The sequence below is a fragment of the Alosa pseudoharengus genome, unplaced genomic scaffold, assembly GCF_046254945.1.
Source record: "Alosa pseudoharengus isolate Yale_2024_CS ecotype anadromous, Long Island Sound unplaced genomic scaffold, YU_APseudo_1.1 YU_APseudo_1.1_scf_20, whole genome shotgun sequence".
NCBI lineage: Eukaryota > Metazoa > Chordata > Actinopteri > Clupeiformes > Clupeidae > Alosa > Alosa pseudoharengus.
Genome location: NW_027468664.1, coordinates 16,552,686 through 16,572,823, shown reverse-complemented (window position 1 = coordinate 16,572,823; position 20,138 = coordinate 16,552,686). Strand labels below are relative to the sequence as shown.

The 20,138-nt window shown below is 43.5% G+C and overlaps 2 protein-coding genes across 4 annotated transcripts in view; one reads left to right on the top strand and one right to left on the bottom strand.

The window, feature by feature from the left end:
• The window catches only part of ptpro (protein tyrosine phosphatase receptor type O), a 71,738-nt gene extending 69,071 nt beyond the window's left edge, over positions 1–2,667 (top strand). The window contains exon 28 of the mRNA XM_076296710.1: positions 97–2,667. The gene's annotated coding sequence lies outside the window, so the exon portion shown is untranslated. The remainder of the gene's footprint in view (positions 1–96) is intronic.
• Positions 2,668–2,856: 189 nt separating this feature from the next.
• Positions 2,857–20,138, bottom strand: part of eps8a (EGFR pathway substrate 8a, signaling adaptor) — a 61,121-nt gene continuing 43,839 nt past the window's right edge. Inside the window, exons 7-22 of one of the 3 annotated variants that reach the window (XM_076296709.1) lie at positions 19,218–19,300; positions 18,641–18,777; positions 17,604–17,677; positions 15,746–15,872; positions 15,534–15,622; positions 15,164–15,238; positions 14,697–14,845; positions 14,217–14,400; positions 13,864–14,000; positions 12,882–12,993; positions 12,609–12,749; positions 12,175–12,210; positions 11,009–11,249; positions 9,596–9,779; positions 8,346–8,478; positions 2,857–5,690 (exon numbers count right to left, since the gene is read on the bottom strand). In XM_076296709.1, the coding sequence (XP_076152824.1) occupies positions 5,580–5,690; positions 8,346–8,478; positions 9,596–9,779; positions 11,009–11,249; positions 12,175–12,210; positions 12,609–12,749; positions 12,882–12,993; positions 13,864–14,000; positions 14,217–14,400; positions 14,697–14,845; positions 15,164–15,238; positions 15,534–15,622; positions 15,746–15,872; positions 17,604–17,677; positions 18,641–18,777; positions 19,218–19,300 (2,013 nt within the window). In that variant the 3' untranslated portion in view covers positions 2,857–5,579. The remainder of the gene's footprint in view (positions 5,691–8,345; positions 8,479–9,595; positions 9,780–11,008; positions 11,250–12,174; positions 12,211–12,608; positions 12,750–12,881; positions 12,994–13,863; positions 14,001–14,216; positions 14,401–14,696; positions 14,846–15,163; positions 15,239–15,533; positions 15,623–15,745; positions 15,873–17,603; positions 17,678–18,640; positions 18,778–19,217; positions 19,301–20,138) is intronic. The other 2 variants (XM_076296707.1, XM_076296708.1) reach the window with 2 other exon arrangements.

Here is a 20,138-nt window from a genome sequence, read left to right as displayed (position 1 = left end):
AAACCACACTTAATAATTATCATGGACAACATTTAAGGATTTAATCTTTTATTGAGGCTGCATTTATTCACGGACCATATTTTGTTTCTCTTGTAGGTTGTAACCATTCACTCTTTCTCCTCTCCTTCCTGGCGTCTGTGCACTGCCGAGTAATCAGTGAAATCTTCAACAGCGGAAAAACCAAACGAGAAAGAGACAGATAAAAAAAACAACCCACAAACAAAACAAAACAGCCACCACAAGAACAACAGAATACTAAAAATTCTCTGGTGCAAGCATGGAATGAAACAATGCCTTAACGAGCCTTCACCAACTTAAATCGACAAACCTTCCACACCTGGAACCCAACCCAACCCAACCCAACCCCCACACCCCGCCTCCACCTGTCTCGTTTGCCTCATGCGCTTTGGGCACACGGACCCAGAGAGGCGAAGCGCAGACAAAGGCCCACTGAAGAGTGGAGCAGACCTGAGTGATGGCCTGCTCCCTCCTGGGAGGGAAAGTGAAGTGCTGCTCCCTCTGGTGGTCAAGCAGCGGAACTGCAAGCCAGGCCAGCAGCCGCCTGGTCAAGCATATCGTTTTAGTTTTTCTGTTGATCTCAGGAGTAGTCAACCCCCAAGCCCCCCCCCCCAACACACACTTTTCCACCTCAACCCCTAGCAACTACATGTAATGATCATCACATGCAATGCACTATAATGCCTTTCCAAGTCCCCTTCTGCAATCAAACTGCTGCAATTGTGAAGGCATCCAAGGAGGAAGTTTTGTGCCGGCTCCCCGTACTGTCCCAAGGTCGTTGTAGGTCGTTCACAAGCCTCACTCATTCACGTGGAGTAGTTGTAGTGTTCACGCCTTGTCAGCGCGCCTGCACCACAAGCTGTGATGCAATTTTTTTATCGCTATGGCGCTGTGGAGATCGACGCCAGCGTTGGAACGAATAGACACCACACTGCCACTGTATAGGGGCAGGAGCTGTGTGTGAGATGTGTGTGTATGTGTGTGTTCCTCTCCTTGTGAAACAAAATGGCTTAAAAAAGGCTCCTACTTTTACATGCAACATGTCAATGCTACTGTATTGTATCTCTTGTTGGACTAAGGCACATATACACACATCCACACACACACATACATACACATACATATATACACACTGGAGTGGCTGGGCAAAGGGGAAAGCTCATATCAGTATGACACTATGCCTTTTGGATTTTACTGAAGTGGCTAAGCATGGTTCTTTTTTCTTCTAAGTGGGTCCACCAATTTTATTTTATTTTTTCTTTAGGGAAATGAGGGACTTTGGTTCTGCTTGACAGTTTGATTTGCACTGAAAGCCTTGAATGCCATGCCATGCCATGTCGTGTTGAAAGGATTGACGATCGGTAGCTGTTCAGACGGAGTTGCTGAGCTGACTGTGGCTGCTTCCCTGCTGGTTTCAGAAGCATTAAGAAGTATTTCGGGTCTGGATGATTTGTGTGACGTCGTCCAGCCATCGAGGCACCCAGGTTTCACCAGCTGGGGTGTCCATATTGATTTTGATTTCGCTGGCACATGGAAGCAGAGACCAGACATGGACAGAACTGGAACCGATCCTATCCTGCTGTACAGACTCAGTGTGCCATTGCCGTATTGTCAATCTTGTGTTTTTCTTGAGTATGAAAGCATATTTGAAATAATCGTGTTGGTCCATTATGCATTCTGCTGTTAGGTCATTCAGATCATGCATCTGTATTCAGATACAGTGCCAGGTAGCAAAAAAACCCTAATTTGGGAATCATCATGCACATATACTGTAAGACATTTCATTCCTTGACACTGAGGATTTCCATTCAAGTCCATAGGATATTCTAGTCGGAATTTAGCATAGCTGTAGTTATGATTTTGCTCTTTAAACATGAGACATTTGCAGTCGTGGGATTTGCACATATCATTACCAGAAGCAAGATAGACTTAATGGTTACAGATGTCAGATGTTGGTCAATTTCACGGATGAACATCTGTGCATTTTCCATTAGTTTCAAGAAGCGCTCTAGGCCACCGATTTCTAATAGATCACGACCAGAGCCCTTCATCATGCCGGGCATAGCATCAAGTAGCCCGCTGTCCATAGCAAAGTCCTCTTCTTGAGCTGTACACATAGAGACCAGGTACCAAATCTACTGTAAATACTAGCTATCATTTAAAAAAAAGCCCTAGTTTCTACCGGCAATTACTAAGTAATGCCTGTCGAGACAGATCCCCGAAACGTTACTCTGTACCCCTATTTTCCTAATTGTCTACTTGTGTGTGTGTGTTGCACCGTCCAGCTGTATCAAAAGTGCTTATTTTTGTAATGACCACTTGACGCCGTTCCTACGTAACATGGCCAACCGGGAGCAAACAGGCGTCGGTGGTGAGGCTGACTGAACACTTTGTGGCGTTGCTTGAAAAAAAACAAAAACAAACTGAAGAGTAGTGTTTCCACGTTTTTGATTCTCTTTAGCTCTGTGTGCGTCCAGTCCAACTTGTCTGTCATTGGTGCCATTTTAGTGCATTTGTGTCACTTATACTAGAGTGGAGATCCAAGAAATGTGGGGTCCTGATCACAGAGTTTTAATGTCTATGTGCGGATGTATGTATGGGGGGTATGTATGTATATGTATGAATGAGGGTGGGTGTGTATGTGTGTGTTTGGAAAAAAATAATAAAATGTTTCAATATCTATTCTTAAGAGATGGATGTTGTATTGTTCATTGCCATAAGATGTACTGTAGGTTACTTAATAAAGGATAGGATAGGAAGGTGTCAAGTGACAAAACCAGGAAGGTGAGAAAAAAGAAGTGAAGATTTGGTTACGAGACAGGATTCTCCAAAAAGAGCCATCTTTTCAATACTGTTTATTGCGGAATTAGCCATCATGTGAAAAAGGCACCATGAAAACTACTCATTTACAGTGAGAAGATCAAAATCGTCCTAAGCTAGCCCCGACCTAGCACATACACGTTACCTTGTTTCACATGGAACATTTTGCAAGTGCACATTTCTTTTTTCGAGGACAGACGAACCAGCTAATCCATCAATAGACAATTGGTAATTTATAATGTGTAACTCAAAGACAAAAAATATATAAAATAAAGTAGTCCATTCTTTATCCTAGCATTTTGTACTTAAGAGTCACATACATTTAGATACAACACAGCCTGGCCTGAAAAGTTGGGTCCTTCACAGTAACAAAGCATGTGTAATTTATATTATTAATATATGTGTGGTGATGATGTGCTACATGTCCTTATATGCTGAGGTGTATGATGATAGTATGATTTTTCATTCAAACAGATTCACAAAACGGTCATTTTGTCAACTGGTGAAGTCCATGCTTTCACAGTCCACAGAGCCAAACCTGAACACATGTATTTTTTGTGTGAGAAAAAAAAAAAAAAAAACGCTTAAGCCACAAAAGTACTGCATTGAGCACTATAAATTTTGATGTGCAGGCATTTTTTTTACATATTTACTTAAATACAACCCGTTCCGTCTAGTGGTCACATTTCTAACTGCCACAACTGTCCTACTGTACATCACCATTTCACTCACGCCAAACCACTGAGGTGATGAAACACAGGGTAACTTTTTTGAGCAATGCTGTCAGGCTTTGTTTGTGAGCCACGTTCTGAGCACTTTTCCAGTGATATTGAGGAAGTGACTTTTCTTTTTCAAATCATCTGTGGCCAATGTATGGTCCCCGTATCCAATTAGAAAACACTGCACTTGTTATGTGATTGTGTAGCAACATTGCTCAAGAAGTACTCCCCTGTATCACCACCTTTACAATATGCTACCCTGAGCAGCTGTCTGCCAAGACTCCCTTTACAGTTTGTATCCACTACACTGATCCTGGTACAGTCTTGACCAATTAAACCCCAAAAATCAGATTTTCCTTCATCTCCTAATGCAACAGAATTACTACCAGTCCACATTACTGATTACAGAGACAAGTGCTATGACAAGTCCTCTTATAATGCTTTCTCCCTCACTTATCCACTTGATTGCCAACCACTAACCATGCAGTCATTCAGTGGATGACCTTGCCACCAATCCACACCCCAACCCACCCACCTACCCCACCCTGCCACACACACACACAGGCTTTTACAATACATCCGTCCTTCCAACTTCATTAAGACATTAAATCTCCCCAGCCTTGCTTTGAAAGTGCACTGATTCTTTGCACTTCGCATTTCAGGACAAAGTGTGATTGACTACAGCAGAATGTAAGGGCAGTTTCTAAGCACCCTAACCCTTTAATAATGATATCTACTCATTATGAAAAGAGGAATGTGTCATTTGTGCAGGTTTTCATCGAGTGAGGCTATGGAAGACTAAGGAAGTGATGCTAGGTTTGGCCATATATGTATACAAAGACAGAGTTGCGGGGGTTGAGGGGAAAGAGAGTGCACTGTGGAGCACAAATTAACCTTCTAGAGCCCTCTCTCAGGTAGATTGTACAGTCAGTCATGCAGTCTTGGGGTGATTGCAGTGAAACACTACCAATGTGCAAAATGTCTGCAGAAAAGACAAAGCTTAAGAACATCCCGGCTTTTTTTAGAACGAAGCAACCGAAACAAAAACAAAACCAAACGTCTAGTGTACAACACCTTCCTATCTTATTAACCTAACGAGAAGTACCAGGTGCACTTCCATATTAATAATAAAGACAAATCTACAATCAAATATACCTGAAATGTGTCCAAAAGAAACTTAGCTCAAGCAATCACGTGTAATGACAAGTGAGGAAAAACTTAACTAGTGTCCCTCGGTAAATCAACCGATTACATTGTTATATAAAGACTCTTTTGGCATTACAATTAAGTACAAAATGATCATGTATATAAATATCATGTCCTCTCTTTGCCAGCGAACAAGAACAAAACAAAGAAATGTAATATAGAATTAGAATCTCTCAGAATCAACTATTCACAAAACACCTCAATTCGATTATTTTCCCCATTCCCCAGCATGTCGTGTGCCATGGGGTTGAATGCACATCTCTCAAAGAGCAGGATGATAGAAGAAGACATCAACAAGGGGATTTTGGGAATAAGTCCTGCAATGCATTTGAAATGAATTAACCTTGCTTGTACATGAGTGTCAAATCAACACAACACATCTTATGTGGACTAGGCAATGTTAAGAGGGATTCTAAACCCAAACATGAACTTTCCTCAAGGAAGTTGTGTAAAAATATGCTGTTTTTATCAAAGGGCTGCTACCTCCCTATCATACAATTGTCCTGACAGTGATTTCTGATATAGAGTGAGAGTGTGAACTGTAAAATGTCCTATAATCAAAAACTACATTTCCCAGAATACCACGCTTCCCTTCCTTCCCTCACTGATCAGTGTCGGTGTCGGTGTCGGCTGATCTGGAAAGTTCTGGATCCAGGAGCTCCTGGCGTCTGCGCATGATCGCTGCGAACTGGGCGTGATCGGAGGCGTCCTGGAAAACGACAATGCAACAAGGTGAATGTTTGCGTTCTTCTTCTTTCATTTGGTCGGGTATGGCAGGCGGGCGAGAGCGAGAGAAAGAGAGAGAGCGAGAGGGGCTCAGTGGCTGCTGCTCTCGTCGAAAGACTCCACGCCGGAGTCACTGGCCACCGCCGCCAGCTTCTCCTGCCTCCTCCTCATGATCTCCTGTAGCTCAGAGCCAGAGGACTTCTGTCAGAGAGAGAGAGAGAGAGAGAGAGAGAGAGATAGAGAGAGAGAGAGAGAGAGAGTAGTGCAAGAGAGAAGAGCGATAGAGTGGAGAAAGACGAGGGAGGGAAGAGAAAGATTGGAGGTAGAGATGGGTGAGGAAAGGGGGAAAGACAAGGAGGTAGGTACAGACAACAGAGAGAAAGAAAAGGAGGGGAAAGGAAAAAAAGAACGGAGAGAGGGAGAGGAAAAGACAAGTAAGTGCACAGGACTTTGCAGGGACACACGGCATTCCATGGGATACGTCCTCCTTCAATACCAACCTCCAAAATGACCTGTTACCACTAATGTTAGAACGGTGCCTCCCTACTATTCCACCCTCAAGCTTAATATTAAATGTCAGAGCTTAAAGCAGGCATTTGTGGTGCCTGAATTCTGGTACAGTGCCTTACAGTTCCTGAGAACTTGAATCCCTAATAAATATGCCTACTGTAACCCTGGCTATTGCATCTGATCAGAGAGGAGGACATTTGCCATTGAACACCTCAAACAAGTCTTTAAGTCATAAGGCTAATAACACTGAAAGCTTGAGACGTCTGAAAGATCCGTCATTTAGTGAAGCAGGGAAACCCAGATATCTAGGCAGGGAGAGTCAGAGACAGTCAACATATGGGTGAGTAGAACGCATACACATGTTGTTATTGTGTTGGTTTGAGCCTGAAGTGGCTTAGGAAGACACTGGTCGTCCATTTTCATCTACTGTATGGTGAGCCCCTTATCCAGAGACTGCATCTGCACTTCACTTCACTGTGCTGGACATGGAGTAGCCCTGAGTCTGTGGAGTAATGACCATGGACAAGGCATATCCATGGCCACCACAAACTACAGATTTTCACAATTATTCAAGCCACTTTTTTTTTCAAGTCTGACATTAAAAGCACATAGCAGATCTATATATTGTCTATTTTTAACATAATTGTTGAAAAACTGCATTGAAAATGTTCAGCTTGAACTGCTCTACTACATCAGTGCTTCGATCTGTGTGATAACCAGGAAGTCACTGTGTGTAGAGATGTCCGTTTGAGGGCCACCACTTGTAAAGCAGTCCAAAACATTGCCTTCCAGTTTCCCAGCAGATGGAGAGTCTTCATCACAAGAAGGGCAGTGTGGTAATATATACAGCGGGTAGGGTGTGGTGATGTCCTCATGGATGCCACATGAAGTTAGCTGTTCAGGTTTTAGCATGTTACACCAGAATGCTAGCCAGCCTAGCCAAACACATTAGTGCAACAATGGCTAAAAAAAAAACGGTGAGCCGCCTTTTTCTCTACTGGTAGCAGAAGGACATGGGACAGCTAAGGTTTCTGAGGGAATACACTGGGTTATGCTACGGAGTTTCACACATATTGGGGAATTACATTTCTAGTTCTATGGGAAGGGAGGGAGAGCCTGGCTGGATGAGGACAAAGGGACAATGGGCGCACTGACAGCGAAGCCTCGGGTAAGTCAAAGATATCAACAGCGTATCTAGTATCTCTGTGCCTCAAACTGATATAACACTTCCTCAATCTGTTGGCCAGAATCACAACAACAGAGAGCTTTAACTCTTGTTATGTGACTTTGTTAAACATTACAGAGAAGACAAGAATGCTGGTCTCAGCTGTTATAACTAATAGCAGTTTGAGTGTTTTTTTGTGCAAATCCAGTATTTTTTGTTATATGTATGCATTGTTTGATATATGTTATTAAACATTCATAAAATGTCAAGACAAACAGTACAAATCCTGCGTTAGCTCAGGCCGTTATACTGATAATCAAAGGTGGATAACCCAGTTTCAGAAAGTAAAAGTCCTGCCACATATATTTGTTCCAACTATTCACTAAGCAAGTCGATTGCAGTTAAATCAGCTGTGTTAACTGCACAGGTAGAAGTGATCCGTGGCAGGACTTTCTGAGGCCGAGGTTATCCATCTCTAATGAGAACTAGCTAGAGCATGCGGTTAAGATCGAAACACCCTGCATTCGATCAACAGCTGGCCAACAGATCAGAGATACACAGCGGCGTCTACAAATCCACAATACCTGTCAACTCACGCACTCAAGAGCCAAATCAGAAGATCAGTGAGGGGGAGGTCAGAAGAACACCTGCAGGGTGGAGAGACGAAAGAGACCAAAAGGACACCTTGCCAGAGTTGGCGGACAAATCCTCCAGTCAAGCCCAGTCCAGGCTGGCCCAGCCAAGCCCACTGGGCCACCAGGGCCAGTACACGGGCCTCAACCCCACAGAAGAGCATCAGGGATGGACATATCACCACTGGGCCCACTACACCATGACCACAAGTGTGTATAGAGGGCATTATAGCGAACACTATATTCACAGGATCTCCTTTTCATACCTAGACAACATGACACTTTGTGGAAAGCACGTTTGTCCTGAACACTAAATTATTTTAATAAGTCCCAATCACAAGGTTGTAGTATTCTATTTGTGTGACACATTCTGTCACCAGAACATTGTGCTGCGATTCTACCTCGCTTAGCATATCAGGGAATCAGTAGATGAATCCATTTCTATTCTATAACAACACATATGACTTAAAATCACCACCAACACCATCATAGCCTACACAGAGATAAGTAAATGTCCAGAGAGAGAGAGAGAGAGAGTGCGGTACCCACCTCCAGAGCGGCCTTCTGGACCGTGACCTGGCTAAAGACGCGGGCTCCGTCATCGGGACAGACCGTCTTCAGCTCCTCCTTGTTGAGGGAGAAGAGCTGGGCGCCGGTCAGTACCCCCAGGCTGTTGATGGTGCTGAGGGAGAAGAGAGGTCTCATTACTGGCACCAGGAACTGATCAGGGATTCCGGAACAGCTGTATTGATTTTTGTAGTTGAATATTCTTGTCTACTGTCTGTGTGCATTTTGTGTGTGTGTGTGTGTGTGTGTGTGTGTGTGTGTGTGTGTGTGTGTGTGTGTGTGTGTGTGTGTGTGTCATAGCATTTTGTTCTGTTTGGCTACATGCCATTCTGTTTCAATATATAAACATTTCTCTATGGACTAATTTGTGGTGCACTACAAAGAAAAAAAATATTTGTGAGATTTTCTGTCATCATGTGATGGACAATAAATCTTTCTGAATCCTTTAATCCTTGCGATGAAGAGTTAACTGGACAATAAAGTGCTAACTGGACCACACCCTTCCATTCCATTTCACAATCCTGATGAGTTGGTGTGTTCATCCCATCACTGCACAGGTCAGTGCATTTCACAAGTGTTTCATGAGTGAGGATGTCCACGTTCTGCTTACCATGTAGAAACACATCTCATATACATATACTGTACACATGCATTAATGCATCGTGCATGTGTGCATATGCATATATGATTGATAGAAAACGTTGATGATTACATGATTGCCTGTTCAGTGTTAGGATAGGGAGCATGACATGACAGAGGAGAGTGGGAATTTCCTGGGCTCTATGTGCATGAGTGGGTGAGTCTGTGTGTGAATGCACACAGTATATTTAGGTTTCATTTCCTCGATTTCCACAAGCCTCTGACCTACCATCAAGCACTGAACTCATAAATTACACATGTACAGACATCACTGAGTGTGTGAGTGTGAGTGACTGAGTGTTGAAGGTCATGCTTGACTGGGGATGTGTGTATGAGAGAGTCTCTCTCTCTCTCTCTCTCTCTCTCTCTCTATGTATGTGTGGATGTGGATGTGTCTGCATGTGTGTGTGTTTTTGTCTAGGAGTATGATAAAATGTGTGTGTGTGCATGCGTGTGTGTGTGCATGCGTGTGTGCATGTGTGTTTGAGAGAGAGAGAGAGAGAGAGAGAGAGAGAGAGAGAGAGAGAGAGAGAGAGAGAGAGAGAGAGAGAGAGAGAGAGAGAGAGTGTAAGAGGCCCCTCCATCTGACTTACACAGTGCTGAAGCCTTTGGCCTCCAGCCAGGATCTGACGTGCTCGGGCGAGGAGTCGTAGGAGATGTTGACGGCGGGCAGGCTGGTGCTGCGTGGGGGCACCTGGAACTTCTTCTGGGCACTCCGGCCCAACGTCAGCCGGTGCATCAACTCGTCCTGAACCTCCTCCATATTGGACTTCCGCCCTGCACCAGGACCAACCACACATTCACTATAGCAAGATGCTACGGACAAACAATGACATGAACAGTATTTCGGTTGTTAAGTCCGACGTCACAGGCCCAACAGCTTTTTGCTGTTACCAAAACGTTTACTAGCGCAGCAAGCCAGTTTTTGCAACTTATAAACCTTGTCACCATAACCTCCGTTTTATTGAGAGTAAAACAAAACTGCCTAACTTTAACAGAGCAATTACTAGAGCTGTGCAGCCAGATGATACAATCAAGGGCTACGTGCAGCCTTCCACGAAAAATAGGATTTTATTAGGTTGAGGCAACAAGGGAGTAGTAGGATGACAATGTTCTTAAAGGCTGCACTGAATAGCGGAAAAAAAATATTTATTTTACTGTCTATGGAGAAAACTGAGCAGGTTTGAAAGCCGTTAGACCTGGAAAAAGATTTATTAGCCTACTATTGCATCATCACTTAATAACCGAATAGCATGCTACAGAACACAAAATAATACATGCTACAACATGCAGTATAACATACTGTACATACAGTATAACATGTGATACCAGGCTATCATTTGTGCTATAATATATGACATTAACAGTATCCTAACACTGCTTGTGTGAGTTCAGATCTAGTATGCTATTATCTTGCACTCATCTCCAAAGGCTGAAGGCCTGGGTTGCTCAGAGGAGGCCTGTGTATGTAGAAGAGGAGGCCTGCGTACTGTATGTAGCAGAGGAGGAAACCACTACACAGGAGACCAATGTCACTTACTTCCTCTGCTCTCTGCTAAATATGTGAATGCAGTGTACAGTGTACTTGTTTTACACATAATACCTTAACTTAAATAGGTTATTATAAGATGTAGCAACATTTCCTATTAGGGTTAGTAACATGTTATAATGTGTACCAACATAAGAAATTATAATAACCTGTAATAAGGCGTGATTAAGTGTAATTAAGTAATATGTATGACTTGAAGTAGCCTAATGTCAGTGTGAACAGGAAGTCTCACGTTTGTTGCTGTGGCTAATTGCGTATGCATGCTGTGAATGCGTTAGAGTCTGTGCACATGTGTGATAGTGTGTGCGTGTGTGTGTGTATGTGTGTACAGTGTGTGTGTGTGTGTATGTGTACAGTGTGTGTTTGTGTGTGTGTATGTGTACTGTACAGTGTGTGTGTACGTATATGCGTGTACAGTGTGTGTGTGTGTGTGTGTGTGTGTGTGTGTGTGTCTCACGGTTGGTGGGTGGAGGCCGCTCCTTCTGCTGCTCTCTCATGGTGACGCTGCCGTTCTCGCTGGAGCCCGAGTTGCTGTTCTGCCGGCTCAGGTTGCTAGGCGCTGCCCTCGGGGGCTCGTAGGCAGGGGGGGGCAGGGGCGGGGTGGGCAGCCTCATAGGGGCGGGGGCAGGAGGAGGGGGCGTCGGGGCCGGGGGAACAGGGGTCACCACTGGCTTGGGGACGTAGTCAGTCTTCTGCTTCTGTTGGAAAATAGTGTGGTGTGATGTCGTTAACACAGGCATCCATACTGTTCAGTGGTTTATCATTATGAGTGCAACACCAACTAAGCCATCAACACTTTCTAATAAAACTAGCGAACACAGTCTTCGATATTTTACCCATGGCTTAATCTATATCTGTCCTTGTTTTAATTTAAAATGGACAGAATTGACGAAATGGACAAAATAATTAAATATTTCAGAAGGCAGAGATAAAAGCCAGGCTGTTGAATAAATGCCCTCAGCACACATCCATTCAAAAATAACAACCATGTCCAAATTACCTCATTTAATTCGCCCAGTAATTGCTTGCAGGGAGGAAAACAATATGAAAATCAAAACAAGAATCAAGTGAAAGATGACCAGTGGTTCACAGCAATGCACTCTGGGTAAAGCCAGGACACAGATCACCACAAAACACTTAGCCCATTCTCCATTCATTTATTACTAAATGAATGTCAACTGCCATGAATACATGGTGGGAGGGTGGTCAAAACAATGACACTACTAAGATGCTAGTTGTATTTAAATCTGCTAGAGGTAGCAATCTTCTACAATGAGAAGATTTGAAAAAATGGCCCTGATATATCAAATACATGACTAAATATGACATCTGAGATAGAACTGCAAAGGCAGCAAGACAAGCAAGAAAGAACTAAATTAATATGGAAAGGAGCACAACGTAAGCAGAGAGAGAAAGGGCTAGTGTCCTTACAAGTCTACATTTCTAGCACATAATACACACCTCAGCGCGCACACACACACACACACACACACACACACACACACACACACACACACACACACACACACACACACACACACACACACACACACACACACACACACACACACACACACACACACACACACACACACACACACACACACACAGCAAAAGCCCTACCTTGAACAATTCAAACTCCTTCTTTGGCATCATAAGCTTTACACATGAATGAGGAGGTGGAATGAGGAATGGAGAATAAAAATTATTTTTTTTACCCCAGTGATGGAGAAAGGATGAAGTGAAATGAAATAAATATGTGCAAACAAACACAAAACACCTCCGCCCACATAGAGAACCCTAGCAGCTGTACATAAATCTCTACAGCAACAACAGCCATGGAAGGATTACAGAATCAAGGTGAAAAGTAATATCAATTTATAAAGATGTGCTGTAAATGGTTGCATGTACAGATCTAACATTCTAACAATGAATGAATAAATGAATGAATGAGGAACGAGTATGATTGCACAAATTATATTGTGTACTTTGGTATGCATCACATCCCCCTAGCCACTGGTCAGAGGAGCCAAAGGGATGGCCACAGCGCTGCTCACCTGGATGGTGTGGCTGTAGATGGGCTCGCCTCGGCCCGTCATGTCCACCGCCCTGGAGATCTCCAGGATGTTGTTTGGCACGTACCCAGAAATCCCAGCACCGTTTCGCACCTTCCACCACTGCTTCCTGTCGTCCAGCACCTGTGACGCGGATGGACATGAGTGTCATGCACAGACTCGGCAACAGTTCAAATTGTAAGGATACTGCTAGTCACAGTTTTATGTTTAGTGCAAAGTGTTTCTGTGAACAAAGAGTCCAGTGGAAAGAGCTACCTCCACAATCTCATCCTTGACCACGGAGAGCTCGGTGTTGTTTCTTGCCACAAAGTCATACTTAGATTTGGCAAAGTTTTTTGGCTGACCTCTGCTGTGAGCTTCATAGTTTCTGTAGGCACACACAATCAAACCACCTCATTTAACCTTTTCTTTGCTTATCTTTAGAGCAAACAGCGCCTTTTGTTATTGATACTTTTTTAAGTGTTTAAAACACACACAAGAGAACAATTTTCAAGTCATCAAGTCAATAAATACTCTTATATTATAATAATATAATGAGTATATCATAATCACTTAGAACTGAACCTTCTCAACACAAACAAGCAAATGAAATACAATAATATGGATATCTACTGACTAACTACCACTGGGCATAGATAACTATGTGAACTGAACAGAAAGCCAACCACAGACTCTATGGGCTGCTACATCATTAGCGGTCACAGCCGTGGAGAAGTGCCTCAGCTTCAATATCACAGGTTAACAGAGGAGGAGAGAGGGAGAGATCCTGAAGATAGCCTCAGAGAGGGTCCCTCTTGACCAAAGGCAGGAGTTAAAGAGACGAGATCATCAACAGGACACTGATCACCAGAGGAGCATGATTGAGTAAGGATAGAGGTGTTTTTTTTTAAGATTGAAAAAGAAGGCGTGATGACAAAAAGGTAGGAAATTATGAAAATATTTTGCTGTGTGAGAGAGAGAAGAACCAATGATGGGGAAAGATGTATCAGTATGGACTCCTCCATTCATCAGATCATTAAGATTATCGAATGGAAAAACTCAGAGAATCACTGACACCTTGGAATCAATAAATGACAAGAGTGCACAACCAATCAGAGGAGTTGATGTGAAGATCTAAACCAATGGGGAGGGGGGAGAATGAAAGAGAGGAGGGAAGAGAGGCCGTCACCCAAATGATTGTTTGCAGACAGTAAAGCTGGGCAGTTCTCCAGGGCCTGGCACCCCGCGTGGGTGTTACCTATCTACATGGCGGCTGACTGCCTGCTTAAAAGCCGCCACGGCCAAGTCCTGGTCCAACAGGTGTATGCTGCTCTTGTAGGCGGTGTTACCAAACGCGTACCCGTCAGCAGAGGGAAAGTCCTGAACATTGAGTTGCTGCAGGAGACAGAGAAAGAGAGAGGAGATAATTCATATCTAAATATCCTTTCAGTTGTCATAGGAGAAATTATGTTTTACAAGTATTACATTTGACAGAATGAAAACCTTTTTTGCTTATACTGTTGGACTGTACATGTGTATATGTGCATATACAGTGTGTGTGTGTGTGTGTGTGTGTGTGTGTGTGTGTGTGTGTGTGTTGCTCCACCTCACCTCTTGAGACAGCCTGAGCGCCACCTCCTCCTGCCTCTGAATCTCGGCGTGGGCCAGCGTCTCCGCCAGCCGATTCAGCTCCTGCTCCCGCGAGCTCCCCACGAACGCCAGCACCGGCGGCTCCCAGCCGTCACGGAAGCGTGGCGTGTAAGCCGGGAAGAACTGGTCCTTAGGCCACTCCAGCCTGTCAGACCACAGGTCACCCGAATCAGGAAAGGAAGGAAAAGAAGACGACACATTACCTCATTTCCACCACCTCACTGAGGAAAGATAAGCTACGCAGAAAAGCTACACTTAGGGTGGGAGACCAAAAGTTACTCTTTGAGAATACTACAGTGTTGTTTATACTACAGTGTAGTCAAAACAAATAAAAAACAATCAAGTCTTGTTGACATGTTGGATTTATAGTCCATGTTACTATATGTAACAATATTCTCCACATGTCAGAGGAGGGTGAATCGCCCCTCAGGATCCTGTTACCTGCACTTGGTCCAGCCGTCTCCCAAGGTGACCCACAGGTGTCTCTCCTCAGCGGTGGCAGATGCGTGGAGGAAGTCGATGGCCTCGCGGGTCAAGAGCGGGACCAGCACGGTCTTGACCAGGTCTACTCCCCCCGAGGTCTGAATCACCTGCAGCACAGACCGTTCATAAAGTTCACTTATATAAACTTAAATGGTCGGAATGTGTCCAAAAAAGACAAAAGACACTAACACAAATACATAAAATGGACAACACGTCATTTCTCCACCGTGAGGCAGAAACATATATTAGGTCAGTAGGCTACAGAGAACTTGAGAATACAGAATACATGGAACTTGAGAATACATCAGCGCAATGTCAACACAATAGAAAAGAAATGTTATCATTTTGAACACTGTTTCAGTAGGCCATCATTTGTGAGTGAGACGGTGATGCAGTAGGCCTGTGAGAGACGTCCAGGTCTTTACCATTCTCAGGGGTGTGAATAGGAAGTGGACCAGATCCACAGCACTTGGGTTGGAGATGTGGTTTTTCAGCTTCGCCTGAAACAAAGACAACCCACGTCTCACTGCCACTGCCGAGAACAGACCAACGTCCTAGACCAAGAGTCGACTCACCACCACGAGCCATGGCCCATGAGGAATCACTCAAGACTGCCATTATCAAAGCCTACTTAGCGCTCGGGAATATTCATCAATAATTAGAGCGAATAATAGACTTCCTAATAGAGACGTAATGGCTTCCATTGAGTAAAGAGTGGTGTGAAATGGTGGGGGGGGGCTATTCGGGACACAAGTGATTTATGCCATTTTAATTGAAAAGTGAGGAGCTGCTCACCAGCAAGTTGAAGGCGCACTTGAATTTCTGGAAGCAGTCGACAAAGTCCTCCTGCGGGGGCGGCTTAGAGCGCAGTGTTAGCACTCCCTCTAGTGGCCACAATGTGAACACAACACACACACACACACATGTAAGGCAGTGCTTAGACATTTCAAAGAGCTAAAAAGGTCTAGGCACTGGAGTGCAAGAGCGGAAAAAAAATCAATACTCACCTCCAGGTCCCTTCTTTTTGCTCTTCTTCGATTTCTTTCTCTTGGAGAGCTCGTTGAAAGCTTCGGCTGCTTTCTGAAGTTTGGTGACAAAGTGTTCAATATCGTCCAGGATGTGATTCAAGATTTGCTGTGAAGAGAGTCCATTTTAGCCTCAGCAAATAGACCATACATTAGTAGTTTTACTGTGACATGAACACGCTGTGAGTTGAAGTATGTAACAGTAACACACCTGCAAAACACCAGAAGGCTATAGTGTTCTTAAAAAGGCCATTACAAAGTCATTTTACTGCCAAAGCTGAATACGGTAATATCTACTCTGCCCAAAACACCTAACCCCATGTTTGAAAATGTTATGATAATATTGCTCTAATTTAAGATGTGAGGATTTGTTGTGAGGTAAATTTGATTTTCAAGGCAGAAGATGAGCAGAGATGAGATGAGAATTCCCTGCTGAATTATGGAAAAAATGACATACTGTATGGCTTGTTATTACCTAAGCTCGTTTCCCTAGGTTTGTTAAAGCCACTTTCATAGACGATTCCGCCATGCTTTTTATTCCTTCATGTAAGCATTCACATCAAAGCATGATAAGCAGAACACAACTTTGATGGTATAAGCTTTCTTAAACCCACTGTTATGTACAGTAAGAGGACAGCGTATGTGCATAAGGGTGCCACTTTTCCCTTCACCATCCTAAGGTGAGATGATGGGAGCACATCATGAGAAAATGGAGGCCGGTGAGACTCAAAGTGATCCAACATCATGACATTTTGAATGTTGGCAGGCAATGGTCAGACATTAGACAACATATTTTTAATCAAGAGAACTTACATCGGCAGCAAGTAACTTGTCATAATCATCTGTGGTATAAATTATCACTACGGTTTGTAGACATCACGATGAGAGAACGAGTTTGAAATTGTAAAACATGTATTTATATAACCTCAATGATGATCAAGAAATAAGTTATTCCTAACTAACATCCTTTTATAACATTTTTAAATAACAAGTTTAACTAATACTATTAACATACTGAAGCTACTGTATTCTACCAGAGTTTTTCTCTATGTGCGCTCTGTATCCCAATGTCTCTCTGTGTCGCTCTGTGTCTACTGTGGCTGGGTGAAGCCTGTTTGAAGAAAGCATGCTTGGCCTTGCAGCTGCAGAGATAAAGACGTCATCGGAGGCGGGCTCTACTCAAAAACAGCTAGTATGAGAGAAATCGAGTGAACTATATGTAACCCATGAATGATGTGTGACCTGTGATCACTGTATAAACCTCTGAACTTGTGTTACGGTGAAAAGTTTGTACACTTGGCAAAAACAGTGCTGACTAGCAAAAGATTAGACCAAACAACGACCCTTTCATAACGCCACCTGTGGGTTCGAAGTTGCCAAGTGTTGTGTCAGCATCTAAGGAGGGGTATAGATATTGGTGTTCGACAATTGTTCGGGAGTGCGATTGTGCGATCCACTCAGGCTTTGCGCTATGTAGTCATTAAAGGAATTTTGCACGGAACTCTGCCGGACTTTTTTGGCTTCTTTTTGGGATACTTTTTTTGACTTCAGCACTTATAATGGTGTATTTTTGTTACGTTATGGACAAGATATTTGGACTTAATTTCTGACCCGAGTCTTAATTTCTGACACGACACATCCAATCAGAACATACAGAATAGGTCATGTGAGTCCCCAGCATATTGCCAAAAAATGTTGCCCCATGTTCCATAACCTTGAGGCTGAGGGAGGAGTGAGTCTGTGAAAGACTCATGTAACCAGGGTGACAAAACAATAGTTGAGAGGATGACGAGGGGGAGGAGTGGATCCCAGGATGAGTAAACGAGGGGTTCCCACTCACCACGTCCCGGTCAACGCGCGCCGCCATCATCTCAGCCGGCTCGTCCTGGTCAGAGTACTGCTGCTGTGGGTCAACTGAGATACACATGCAGCACCACACACAAACACACACACACACACATTACAGGTCACACTCCAATACCATCGTCATTGTCTACAATGTTAGTCCCAAATGCACTGTTGTTGATGAAAAAACATGCAAGCTCCACTCTAAAAGGATCTCAACTGGCATTCTTGCAAGTGACTACGAGAGGGATTCCACAGGCCATCTAGCAAAGGTTCAGCTACAGCTACTGTTCAACCAGACTCTGCCCCCGTGGTACAGCCTTTTCCTGACAGGACGCTGCTGTGTGTGGACATCAGTTTGCATAATGGCGAGGACTTTCTTCCAGCTACTCCAGTGCTCATAATGGCCGCCAGTAATGGAAGTCATAATTAACAGTTCCTTTAACCGAGCAGAAAGGAGCAGAAAAGTGTGTGTGTGTGTGTGTGTAAGGGGGAAATCAGACACTTGTTATTGAGAGTGTGTCGGCTGAACAGCTCCTTACAGTGAAATTACGGCTTAGGGGAGTAATTATGATGGAGTTTGATGGATGTCTACCTATACAATAGAACAGATTTGCTTTTGTCTTTGCACCTGCGAATCATTTCTCACTTGGAAGAAAGGCTGGCAGAAATGTACAGCAAAACATACTGTAGAGCCTCTCATATAAAAAAAAACATTTATCATGTCTTCAAAACGTCTGCAAAAGACAATGCTTTAGCTCTAAAAATTTCAGAATTCTTTCACATTATATGTTTAACCTTTTAAAATGATCGTTTCATGTATCTATTTAGCATCTGTTGACATTTGAGATGGCTCCAGTATAAATATAAACAAACAGAAATAGGCAGAAAAAGATGTACAGAAACATTGCACTGAGACACACTGCTCTCGTCAGGCACTGCATACTCATAGTACTGTTGTAAATACCGCACACTTCCTCTTTATGTCCTGTCAGGCCACTGAGTGGACTCTAAAGCCCAGTCCTGACTTACACTCCTGCTGCTCATTGGCCCAGGCTGACCAGGCGGCTGCCCTGCTCTTCACGTCCACCTGCGAGTTCCCTGCCGGGGGTTCGGGTGCTGGGGCCACGGGGGGTGGCGGGATGCCCCCGTCACTTTTCAGAATCATCCTGGAAACGGGGGAACGAAGAAACAGGAGACATTCACTTTTTGAACAGTAAAAACATTGAAAGAGAGAACTGCCAGCTTCCCCCTTTCTACAGGTGTAATGAACAAATGAGGAAGAACTTCTGTGTCACCCAGAGGGCATTCTGCCCACTGATCTCTAAAGAATAGAGAGATCAGAGATTCAGCCAAGTCTACACAGAAGGTGCTCAACACAAAAGGATTCTGGGAAACTAAAGCCAAAACCATTGTGTATGACAAGTGAAAATGATAACAATAATTAATTTTCTTTGAAGGCACACAGTCTACAAAGAAGGTGCTCATCACAAAAGGATTCTGGGAAACTAAGGCCAAAACCATTGTGTATGTTAAGTGAAAATGATAACAATAATTAATTTTCTTTGAAGGCACCTTTCATGACACTCAAGGTCACCTTGTGTTTTACCTTAAAGCCTCTGGTCTCTTCTTCACCTTCCCACCCTTAAAGTCACTGATGGCACTGTCGATATCAGCATGGATTAAATTTGCCTGGAGGGGGAAGAGATCAAATGGGTCACTGCCAGCACTACCCTTCTCATTATCTACACACACACACACACACACACACACACACACACACACACACACACAAATACAACAATAACAGGACTTCCAGCTCAACAGTGCCCAGTGGGCCAGGGCTATAAAAAATACCGTGCTGCCAAAAGGAAGCCAGGCTGAACTGTACCCTGTTGTGGAGATAATGTGTGAGCCATTCATAAATCAAACTGCTCAGGCAGGAATGTGATGACATGATTAATATGCATTGTGTGACAGTAGTTCACACAGCCAGAGGAAAGTATGAGTGGCTTATAAATACGCTGATTAGCATTGTCCATGTCATAAAAAAATAGCCATATGTTCACAGAGATCCTCTCTTCTCTTCTTCTTCTCTTCTCTGCATAGTCTGTTTACATGCTATATTAGCACATTTGCACAACCCCTCCCTCCCTCCTGGACTGTGGCCGTACTTGATGCTTAATACCTGATACTCAATACTTGACCAATGGCTGTAACCCTTTTACCTCAACCTATTCTTGCACTGACATAGTTTTGTTATATTATCTTGTCTACATTATACATTATTCTCTTATATGTCCATATTACTATCCCCACCCTTTCAACTGTGCTGAGCTGTAACCGATCATCCTCAGCTGCACTCTGAATTACAGGCTCAGTCCCTGCCCTGTCATGCTTGATCATCCTTAAGCACACTATGTTGATATTTGATATTTGATTTAGTTTATATAGTATATTTAGTATCATGTTTATCTTCTACTGTCTACTTGTACAGTGGAGTTTTTTTTATATGGATATTACTTTGTCT